Source organism: Alexandromys fortis, unplaced genomic scaffold (genome assembly GCF_014885135.2).
Source record: "Alexandromys fortis isolate MF-2015 unplaced genomic scaffold, M_Fortis_MF-2015_v1.1 scaffold_94, whole genome shotgun sequence".
NCBI classification, from domain to species: domain Eukaryota; kingdom Metazoa; phylum Chordata; class Mammalia; order Rodentia; family Cricetidae; genus Alexandromys; species Alexandromys fortis.
The window spans coordinates 977525-989673 of record NW_026067979.1 but is presented as its reverse complement, the minus strand read 5'-3'; the positions used below and the strand labels follow the sequence as shown (position 1 = coordinate 989673).

The 12149-nt window shown below is 49.3% G+C and overlaps 1 protein-coding gene across 1 annotated transcript in view; it reads left to right on the top strand.

The window, feature by feature from the left end:
- Nucleotides 1-7445, top strand: part of Cidea (cell death inducing DFFA like effector a) — a 23942-nt gene extending 16497 nt beyond the window's left edge. The window contains exons 4-5 of the mRNA XM_050157903.1: nucleotides 5785-5966; nucleotides 7022-7445. Coding sequence (XP_050013860.1) covers nucleotides 5785-5966; nucleotides 7022-7172 — 333 coding nt within the window. The 3' untranslated portion in view covers nucleotides 7173-7445. The remainder of the gene's footprint in view (nucleotides 1-5784; nucleotides 5967-7021) is intronic.
- Nucleotides 7446-12149: the final 4704 nt, after the last annotated feature.

Here is a 12149-nt window from a genome sequence, read left to right as displayed (position 1 = left end):
TGAGGCCAGCCTGGTCTACAAGAGCTAGTTCCAGGACAGGCAGGGCTGTTACACAGAGAAACCCTGTCTTGAAAAGCCAAATAAATAAATAAATAAATAAATAAATAAATAAATAAAACCAGAGTAGAATCACAGTGTGTGACCTAGGAACATGGATCCTGGCCTGTGCACATGTCCCTGGAACATACTAGCACCTACAGAGCAGGTGTATATCAGACCTTACATGTCAGTCTTATGGGTATTGGCAACAAACCCCATGTCTATTGCAGTAGGGTAGAGATGCGCATCCGGCCATCACTGCACGTCCATTTCAGTTCACACAGGTTGATATGCACTTCATATTTACTGAATAAAACGTTCTTGACCTTGAGGACACGTGAAGTGCAGCTACTGGCACTGTCTGAGTAAATCCCATGACTCAGAGCATCAGGCAAGCCACCTTCAACCTTTTTCATCTCAGGATTTATGAAAAGTAAGGAAGACTCCTAGGACCTTTTGTATCTTCTGTTACCATGGGATACATCAAAGACAGTTAACAAATACCTGTCAGTCAAAGTTTCTTAGCTGGGGATGTTTTGCCCTTAGGAGTCATGGAGTAACATCTGAAGACAGTTTAGGACGATAAACTGGGGGAGAGGACACAAATGTGCCGTCTAGTATGGAAATTGCAACGCACAACCTTTGAAACAAAGAATTACCCAACTCCAAATGTCATTTGTGCCAAGGTTGAGAAACTAAAAGCCATACGTACAGACGTTTCCAATATACAAAATTAAAACTGAGAAATTAAAAGATATGTATCAATTAGTAATAACTCCATAAAGGTTAGTTTGAACTACATATTTTAACAAGAAAATATTTTAAATGAGTAGTTAGTGGCAGTGCACACCTTTAATCCCAGCACTCGGGAAGTAGAGGCAGGCAGATCTCTGTGAGTTCAAGGCCAGTCTTATCTACAGAGCAAGTTCCAGGACAGCCAGGGTTACACAGAGAAACCCTGTGTCTCGAAAACCCAAGGGGCAAAAAAAAGAAGAAAATATTTTCTTAAAATAAATGATCACTCTCCAAAATAAGAGCAAGTAATTATACTTTTTATTTTTTGCAAATCTCTTTAATGTCTAGAAGATACTTGCAGTCTCAGATATGGGCCTGGAGAGATGGCTTAGCAATTAAGGGCATTTGCTGCTCTTGCAGGGGACCCAGATTCAGTCCTTAGCACCCAAGTGGCAGGCCACAGTCATCTGTAACTCCAGTTCCAAGGAACCAGATGTCTCTTCTTATCTCTGAGTAAGAACATATGCATATACGCAGGTGCACTCACACACACACTCACTCACACACACACACACTCACTCACACACACACACACACTCACTCACACGAGCCATAAATATCTCAGGTATACTTCTGTGTTCAATCTGCTGTACTCTATTGTTTGGTGTGTCTATGATGGAACTCTGGCCTGGCTGCAGATGTAAAGATGGAGGAGAGGAAAGGAGGCACTGTGAAGGATACTCTGCCTTGATCCTGCATCAAGAGTCAGCGGTCGCCAATTCCCCAAAACTCAGCTGCAGTGGGGAATCTAAGGAGCTCCAGGTGGAGCTGGTCCCTGCGCTCCACTGAGAACGTCAGCCGGTCTTACATTGTGAAAGGCTCTTCCATCAGAGTGATCTCGAAACATCTTCTTTTGGAGCAGAGGTGGAGCTTAGTGATGGATGTCCTTCCCATGCCCTCGCCAGTCCCGCAAGGAAAGCAGCAGAAAAAGAAAAAGAGCAAAAGAAAATATTGATTCAATAAGCCACCATTTCTCTCAGGCATGCTGTAGAAAACCAGGACTTAAGAGAACAGAGAAGGGGACTGGAGAGATGGCTCAGCGGTTAAGAGCACTGGCTGCTCTTCCAGAGGACCTGGGTTCAATTTCCCAGCCCCCACATGGCAACTCACAACTGTCTGTAACTCCAGTTCCAGGGGACCTGGCACCCTCACACAGACATATATCAAGGCAAAACACCAATGCACATAAAATAAAAATGAATTATAAAAAAGATACAAGAGAGAACAGAGAGGGGCAATTGTCTTTAGTATTTATTGTGAAAGTAGTTTCAACCCGGGAGAGAACTTAAGCCTGTTCCTCCTTCTCCAGACCACACCATGAGAACATCTGCCTTAAACCATTTCTAGATAACTCAGAATGATGCAAAATTAGCATTATAGTGTTCCCGGGAAAGGGCACCGCCAAGGTGGCATCCCCCTGTGGAGGGGGTGGAATAACCAGAAAAGACTCCACGGACCTCTGGACTAGATAATGCTTTATTTTGTCTTGTTATTTCATATATGTGTATACATGCACATAAGTACCTCATAATTTTTAAGATTATTTTAATTTATATGTATTGCCTGCATGTATGTATGTGTTGATCCCACAGACACCAGGGAAAAGGTCACCAACCTAAATCAAATTAAAGCAAGTTCTATTTGTGTGCTCGGGCTGCCTCCTCCTAAGTGGGGTTCAAGAGATCATCACCGGTCATGGGGAAGATAAGGTTTTACAGTTCAGGGATGGGGGTTTCCAAGTGGGGGACTTGGCAGGCAAATAAGTGGGGTTACAGAAACATAGCTTAAGCATAACAGGTCGGTCATAACAACCTCCTGAGACAAAGGCATGGTTGCCGTCTCCTGGGAAAGGCGGGGCAGAATCATTTGTTGTTAAGGTTACAGGTAGGAGCATAGCTTAATCCTTGAAAAAAAAAATCAGAGATTCTTAGTAGGAGGCTGCTTGTTTGTTTCCCGAGCGCCCAGCTGCCCAAACTCCCGAAATAACCACACAGAAATGTTATCCTTAAGATAGATAGTAAGGGGCTGGAGAGATGGCTCAGCGGTTAAGAGCACTGCCTGCTCTTCCAAAGGTCCTGAGTTCAATTCCCAGCAACCACATGGTGGCTCACAACCATCTGTAATGAGATCTGGTGCCCTCTTCTGACCTGCAGGCATACATACAGACAGAATACTGAGAATACTGTACACATAATAAATAAATAAATCTTTAAAAAAAAAGATAGTAAGGCAACTATTGCCTGTAGAATAGGTAAATCAGAAAAGTCTTTGAAAACAGATTACTCTTAGGCTCTTTTTTCTTTTCTTCTTTTTCTTCTTCTTTTTCCTCCTCTTCCTTTCTTCTTTTTTCCTAACTGTTCTGGAACTCTCTTTGTAGACCAGGCCAGCCTCGAACACATAGAGATCCACCTCCCTCTGCCTCCTGAGTGCTGGGATTAAAGGCGTGTATCACCGATGCCCAGCTTCCAATTCTTTCTTCTGGGCTTCCTTTAACTGTTGGCAGTGCTGGGGACGAGCTAACCGTGGCTTGCCACGATGGCCTCCCACAGGGTGGCTCCTCCACCCCCGTGCTTTCTGTTTGAGGAAGGTATGGTCACCTGCACGGCTTCCATAGCGTCTGCATTTATTCTCAGAACCTCACCTGGCCAGAGAGCCTTAGCAGATGTGTGTCTTGAGATGGACAGTGTCCTGCATTACCCTGGAGTCCAGTGTCACTGCAGGGTTCTCATGGGGTGGGGAGCACGGGGAGGAGAGGATGCAAGCATGAGATGCAAAGAAGAGGAGGACCACAGACTAAGGAAGGCAGGGGCCTTAGTCAGGACCCCGACCCCAAACCAGCAGCACATAAGCAGGTGACTTCTAAGCCGAGCTTCCGGTGACTTACACCGGCAACAGGAAATTAACGCAAGTAGTAAAGCTGTTTGCTGTTGGTTTCTACAGATGAGACAAACGAGAGTTTAGAGGTGAATTTGGAGTGGCATGTTTAAGCTCTGCATGGTAAACGGGACCTAAGAAACGTAGCGCGGTACCAAGTCATAACAAGCTATAGTCGGTACAGATATCATGACTTCCATGTCCCAGGGCTGGCTGAGGGCTCGTGAATCTGAAACACTGGGTTGGTTTGGAGGTTGGTTTTTAGGGGGGGAGGGAGGGTTTAATGCTGAGGATAGAACCCAGCCCCTCACAGACATGCACAGCTCACACTCTGCCGTTGAGCCCCGAAACAGGCTCTAGAGACCCTCCTGGCTTAATTTCTCAGCCACTTTCCAGTAAGGTAGAAATGGTGGCTTCCCCGCAGAGCACAGACTGCCCCCTTACCTCAGGAAGGTTATCCCCAGGCCCATTTTGACTGAACCAAAATCTTCAACCAAGAAACAGTCACCAGATGTCTCCCTTGCTCAGTCTCATAGCCCCAAAACCCCCATGAGAAGATGTTCCCTGCCACCCTGGAAGAAGACAGGGCCCGGTCATGCCCTTCCTTTTCTGCAGCTTATGGAAGCCTGGGTGCCCAGGTGTGAGGCCTCCTGCCCTTAGCATGGTGAGGGCATCTTGACTTAGCCCCAAGACTAAAGGCAGCCTGGAGGGAGAGTCAGACAAACTTTGAAAAGACAGAAAGCAATGAGAGGAGTGAAGAAGAGCTGGGGGGAGGGGACAGATTTAAATCCTTCTAGTCCTCAGTCGTGAATAGTTAGGTTTTGTTTTTTTTTTTGAGGGGTCTCTTTGCATAGCCCCAGCTGTTCTGATACTTGCTATGTAGAGCAGTCTGGCCCCAAACTCACAGAGATCTGGCTGTCTCTAAAGTGTTGGGAATAAAGGCATGAACTTCCGTGTCCAACTCAGGGTTTTTAAAGGTTTCTTTCTCAAATAGCAGCTGGCTGGTGCAGGGGTGCCAGCCTCTTGTGCATTGTACACTGGGTGACAACTGGAATGCCTTGTCGTTTGTGATCTGGGTAGTAGAAAGACAGGGACACTAGCAGTGGCTTCAGCGAGAAGGACTGGCACACTTTTAGGGGCATTTGTTTAGGTTTCAATGGATTTGATCGTTTTCTTTATGTGACACTCAATTTTCAAGTACTCCCAGCCTGCAAAGCTCCTGAGGCATAGGGACACTTGCATCATGCTAACTTGACCTTGGATACAGTGGGACCGGTGTGTGTGTGTGTGTGTGTGTGTGTGTGGCAGAAACCACTTAGGAAAGCAGTTCATGAGCCAGGTTGGTGCCCCAGCCCCACCCCCTCCCCAGGACTGGCGATTGTACTTGAACCCAGAACCTTGCCCACACCAGGTAAGTTCTCTATTGCTGAGCCACATCCCTATTTGCATCTTTGCTCTTCCAGAGTCTATTGTAGAGCTGTCTACAAACCCAGGAGCTACTATCCCTCCCAACCGGAAGGGTCACCTGGTGTCCCTGGTAGACAGTGTGGTTCATGTTCCCACAAAGTCATCCTTCCTCTTTGGCAGTTCCTGGAAAACAGGAGACAGTCAGAGAGAGGACTGTTCCACCCGTTCCCCGAGCCTGAGTTCCAGCATTTTCTTCATCAGACCTACTTATGAAATGAGATGGAAATAGAGCTTCCTGCTCCTCTCTGGCTTCGTGACAGTTACAAGAGGCTGGCCATGTCCTCTCATTCTCAAGGAGTAGCTTCAGGCCTCCAGGCAAACCAGCAAGCCTCAGCTCCCTAAGGCAGGACCCTGAGCTCCTCTGGACATCAGATACTGAGCCCTTAAAGCCAAAGCAAACTGATCCTGAGTCACTGGAAGTTGATGAGGGAAGAATACACATGTAGGCATGGCTGTGTATAACATAGTGGCCTGCTGTAAACGTGATTGGAAGAATCACAGCCGACGTTCAGAAGACTCTGACTTTGGCAATCACTCCTAAATTGTGTGGTTCAAGGGTCTTGGCCCGTGTGGCCCCTAAGTCTATTCCTTGCTTCTTCTTTGCTCTAGGGCAGCAAGTATGTTCCAGTCTACAAGCAACCGAGGAAGTCGGGAATAGCCAGAGTTACCTTCGACCTGTACAGGCTGAACCCCAAGGACTTCCTCGGCTGCCTCAACATCAAGGCCACCATGTATGAGATGTATTCGGTGTCCTATGACATCCGCTGCACTAGTGCCAAGGCCATGCTAAGGTAACAGCATCTGTCTCCAGGGGTCTCTGTGGGACTCTGGAAACACCCAGGTGCAGCACGGGTGGGTGGCTCCTCCCTGCTTTGTCTTCTGCCCAACAACAGGGTCTGGCTGGATCTGCCTTTGTCATCAAGTGTGCCCTGATGCATATAGTCTTCAGTTTAAATCTTAGACCACAGGCTTGCATGCTTGCATCAGAGAGCGCAAAGTCCAGCTGGGGAATATAGTTCAGTTGAGCGTTTGCTTGGCACGTTGGAGGTCCTAGGTTCGATACCTAGCAACACCCATGCACACTCGTATGCCCGCATGCCCTCCCTGGAGTCTGGCCTGGGTGCTTTGCCCGGATCTCAGGAAAGCAAGAGTGAAAACTTCTGAGACCAGAAAAGGAATCAGAACTGGAAGGAACACCTTTTTTTGTAGACCAGGCTGGTCTCGAACTCACAGAGATCCACCTGCCTCTGCCTCCCGAGTGCTGGGATTAAAAGTGTGCACCACCACTGCCCAGCGAAGGAACACGTTTTGTTTGACTTGGTCTGAGAGGCTACGACCCAGCAGTGTGCCTTCTCCATGAGGAGCAAGCTGGAACACCCCAGCTACCTACCCTCCACACGCCAGATCAGAAAAATCACAATTCCAGTGTTTTCTACAACTTTCCTCATCTTGACGGGTCTTGCCACCTTGACCCAGGGGACTGGGATTGCAGCAGCAAGTTCAGCACAGTCACCTGGGCTGCCTGAATCCTCAGGTAGCAAATACATGCTCTCAGGAGTACCAGGGGCTCCGTGGGGCTCTTGAGTTCCGATATAGGCAGGCTCCTATCGAAGTGGATTGAGGACTGTGGACCCCAGTGGGTGTCCCTAGACCCGGGTATTATGGCAGCCTGCTAGGGAGCTTCAGACTTTGTGTGCCCTGAACGTGGTATTCCCCGGGTGCCACGACTCGAAGATGATTGCTGCCTCCTGGGACCTTAGAAGGTGGTAGGGGTGAGGAATTCCTACTCTTCCCACTCGGCCAGGCAGGAATCCCAAGCCTGATGCGTTTCCATCTTCTGTTGCAGGAGTTTGCTGCGGTTTGTGTCCTACGCTGCTCAGGTGGCAGGACAGTTCCTGGTCTGCGCAGGCACATACATGCTCCGCGTACTGGCTGATTCAGACGAACAGCGGTCTCCCAAGTCTCCCAAGCCTCACGCCAAGGGATGGTTCATGTAAACAGGTCACAGCGCCAGAGGCCCAGGTGCATACCTTTCGTAAAAATTTACCACCTTCGTTTAGAGGCTGTGGGATGCCAGGGGGAGGCAAGGGGGCTTTGTGGTACACTGTGCGGGGGCTCAGCCGCAAGGTTCCGGCAGGAGGAAGGGACCACAGAGAGGCCTTTCAAGGGCCTTCAGACGGCCTGACAGCAGAGTGTCTGGGGGCAGCGTGCATATGAACGGGACTGTTTGGATCCTTGCCTATTGTAATAAACCAATCACAAGAGTCTCTTTAACTCGGGCCATGCTTCCTCACATACTCGGTTTATCTCTCCGGAGGTGGTCACACTTTCACACAGAACAAAAACCAGAGCCAAAGACAGAAAGACAATTACCACTGCTGTTTAATCTTTCATCTTAATTTAATTTTATTATTGTGTGTGTGTTTTGTCTATAACACGTCTAGGCAACATGTGCCAACATGTGCATGCAGTACCTGTAAAGGCCAGAAGAGGGCGTCAGATCTCTCCAGATGAGTTATAGACAGTTGTGAGCCTCTGTGTGGATGCATAGGATGGAACCTGGGTCCTGGGTGGGTGTGGATGGGAGGGTGAGGGGTGGGTGTGGGGGGTAGGGGGTTGGAACAACAGTCAGTGCTCTTAACCCCTGAACCATTACTCCAGCTCCATTGCTGTTTAGTTGTTGCATTAAGAGCGGCAGGGCTGGCTGCATCCCGGCACCCGGCCACCCGCATGGCTAGCTTATGCCCAGAAATAATTACACGGAAACTGTATTCTTTCAAACACTGCCTGGCCCGGCTAGTTCCAGTTTCTTATTGGTTAGCTCTTACATATTGTTCTAACCCATTTCTAATATTCTGTGTAGCCCACGAGCTGGCTTACCAGGGAGTATCTTAACTTGCGTCTGTCTGGAGCGGGAGAATCATGGCGACTCCTCCACTAAGCTTCTTTCTCCCAGAATTCTCTTTTGTTTTCTCCACCCACCTAAGGGTGGGCCTATCAAGGGGCCTAGGCAGTTTCTTTATTAATAAGAAATCACTCCCACATCATTTAGTCTTTATCAGTACTTGGTGCAAAACAAATGATCTGTCACACAAGCCAAGGTTTTATGTGTGTGTGTCTATGTGTGTGAGTGCAGGCACTTGTGCACCATGGCACGCGTGTGGAGGTCAGAAGACAACCTGGAGGGTCCGTCCTCATCTCCTACATTGTTTGGGAAGTCGCACAAGCCAGGCTAGCACACACTTCTGGGGGTCTCTCGTCTCCACCTCCATCTGACTGTGGGACTGCTGGGATTGCAGATCCATGGTCCACGGTGGTTCTCAGCCTTCCTGATATCGCTCCTCATGTTGTGGTGGCCTCCAGCCGAAAAATTATTTCAATGCTACTTCATAACTGTACTTTTGCTACTGTTATGAATCGTAATAGAAATATCTGATATGCAGGGTACCTGCTATGTGATCCTCCGGTGGTTATGACCACACAAGTTAAGAACCTTTTGTTTGTTTGTTTGTTTCCAAGACAGGATTTCTCTGTGAAACAGCCCTGCTCTCCTAGAACTCACTTTGTAGCCCAGGCTGGCCTCGAACTCATAGAGATCCATCTGCCTCTGCCTCCTCAGTGCTGGGATTAAAGGCGTGCCTCAGTGCTGGGATTAAAGGCGTGCGCCACCACCACCAGGCCAGGTCTGCAAGTTCGTACAACAAACACTTCACCCCCTGAGCCATCTCCCCTGCCAAGGCTTTTCATGAGCCTCAAAGGCCCTAAAGCTTAAGGATCTACACAAGGGGCCTTGGGGGTGGGGATGGGTAGGTTCAGCCTTGATTTTAGAAAGAAACAAAACAGTTGAAACTCGGGTTGGAAGCCAGTGCTGCCACGGTGCCAAGAGAAGGCGTGTGGCCAGGAGCCGAGCTCTGCATAGCACTGGCCAGAGCAAAGCCCTGTTGGCTCCGGGTTCTAGCTGATACTCAACTGGACGTAGGCCTCAAAGCACCTTGGGAAGAACCTGTTTGTCACCTGGTTCTTTCTTTGGAGGTAGCTCCATCATTGGGCCACACTGCTTAAAGGAAACCCAAGTGTCACCCTCAGCCCCTGTGTGGGATGCTCTGACTGTGTCTTCCCTGACCCTATCATCAAAGCAGACTTTCCAGAGGAGATGAGATGCTGGTCCCTGAGTGAACAGTAACAGGCCCTGGGAGAGGCGTCTGTTCCTATTAGATAGATCCTGTTAAGTCGGCCCTTCCCCTGACTGTGACTTTGCTGAGGGAGACGGTGGCTCAGAGGGACGGTGGCTCAGAGGCCTAGCTGCATTTCTAGTTGCCTGTTCCAGCACTATGAACAGAAACAGCCTAGGAGTGTATGCACACACACACACACACACACACACATGCACACACACAGTGCGCACACACACTCACACGCATGCACATGCAAGCGCACACACATCGTGCACACACACATACACACACATGCACACACACTCACACATATACACACGAATACACACACGCACATGCACACACACATACACACACACACACACTGTATAGTTCAGCCCCACCATCGCAAGCCTATCTTAGGCCTCACTATGTCTGCCATGTATTGGATCAGGTCCTCACACCCCACTGCCACCGGAAAAGAAAAAGTGAAGGGACCCAGGGAATGAAGTTGCTCACCTGCTGCTTTTCCTAGTGAAGGGACAGGCAGGCACCACTGATGCTGTTTGGCTCTTTTAGGAACTTCTAGAAAGTGATAAGACTGGAGGAGGGAGACTAGCAAGATCACACACACACACACACACACACACACACACACACACACACACACACACGTCCTGTGAATTCCAACCCTATAAAAGGAGCAGGGTGCCCGCCTTCTGCAGCCCCTGTAGTGACAGCCAAGGAGGGATGGGGTGTGGCCTGAATGGGAGGCTCAGAACCCAGTGCTGCCCCCCTGTCCCCCCTCCTCCCAGCTTGCATCACTTCCCTAGGATCCCACCCTCCTCGGAAGCCACTGCCCGGCTTCCAAAAAAGGAATTTTCACTCCACATTGATCCCGTTGAGTCAGCCAGTTCTCCGGCTCTGCTATTCAGTTGCCAGCAAGGGGGGCTGTCCTTTTCCTCTCAGGATGCCGGCGGGGGGGGGGGGGGGGGAGGGGGCTGCCAGGGGAGACCAGGGAAGGGACTGGGCTCTGGTCACCACCCACCGCCTCCCTGTGAGAGGGGCTTGCAGCCAGGAGGACCACCTGGTGCTGGGAAACCAAACAGGTAGCAGTCTGTCTGCCTTTGTCTCCAGTCCTCTCCCCCCACCCCCGTTAGTCAATGACCCTGGATAAATAGAGTAGCTCCTCCCAGAATTCTCAGGAGAGGCAGGAAGACCTGCAGAGAGGAAGCCACAGAGGTTGATATTGTGTCCTCAAAGGCTGCCGAGGGCTCCTTAAAGAGTCTTTGAATCTAAGAGAGGGGGTATAGTTAGCAGTCGCCCTGTACATGGAAGGGTCTCAGCCAAAGACAGCTCTGGGTCTCTGGTTCGGATTAGGCAGCATGTTTTCCAAGTGTGACATTCTCTCATTCTAATCTTAGTTTTTCTACAATCTTGCGTCTCGGGGAGAAGCGGGAGCAGGCTAGGTTGGCTCCAGCAGGAGTGGACTATTTATTCACTATTCAAGCTGTTTGGAGTTGCTGATACTCAAGCCATTGCTGAGCCCACTCCTGTGGTGTCCCTGTTGAGGCTTGTGCGTCCCGGGTGGATAGGGCTAACCCCCAAGAATACTATTTATTTGTGTCTAGAATAACAGTTCAGAAAAAAAGAAAAGTTCTCATAAACTCAAGAGTTCGTGGCCCTGGCGCTGCTATGGTTGCCCCTCCCCCCGCCAGATTTTTATATTTTATTTTATTTTATACATGTGCATGTTTCATCTGCATGTACGTCTGCACCACGTGCATGCCTGGTGCCCATAGTGGTCAACAGAGGCATACAATGCCTGGAACTGTAGTTACAGATGGTTCGGAGCCACTCTGTGGGTGCTGGGAACTGAACCCAGGTCCTCTGTCAGAACGAGAGCTCTTAAGTCAGCCCTAAATCTCCTGAGCACCCCCTTGATTTTTCTTAGTGGGCCTCTTTTTTTTTTTTTCCAGATACACTAAAATGAATTCCTGTGCCCACTGTGACTGTCCCCAATAAACCCAAAGGCACACTAATGCCTCTATCTTGTGGTCAGGAAGCCTGATCCAGAACTTTTTGCCACCTGGGTCAGCGTGTCATCCGAACTCTGAGAACACAGAATGAAGTATTCTAGAAGTTATTACCTCATGGCCGGGCTCCAGTGTAAATCCCCCTACTGGGAACAGATGTGCTAGCCCAAGCCTCTCTGTAAAATTAGGAGTCAGTTTAGGTGGAGCAGAAATTCCATCCCTGGAAAACTCACTTTGCACAAAGTTTACCTTATTTCCATCATCGTCATCGCCATCGTCACCAAGACAGAGTCTCACTAGAGAGCTTTGGCTAGCCTGGGACTCGCTCTGTAGACCAGGCTGGCCTCCAACTCAGACATCCACCTACCTCTGCCTCCCAAGTGCTGGGATTAAAGGCGTGCACCACCATTGTGTCATTTTGCAGAAATTTTAAATATGTAAACATCATGCCTTTGGTCAGCAGGCATCTCTCCATGGACTACAATTCTGCTATTGCTCTTTTATCCACTCTTTAGAAAACAATTGCTTCCTGCCAGACTCACAGAACGCCACTCAACGACACAGAACGCCACTCATGACACAGAACGCCACTCATGACACAGAACGCCACTCAGGACACAGAACGCCGCTCATGACACAGAACGCCACTCATGACACGGAACGCCACTCAACGACACAGAACGCCACTCATGACACAGAACGCCACTCATGACACAGAACGCCACTCAGGACACAGAACGCCGCTCATGACACAGAACGCCGCTCATGACACAGAACGCCACTC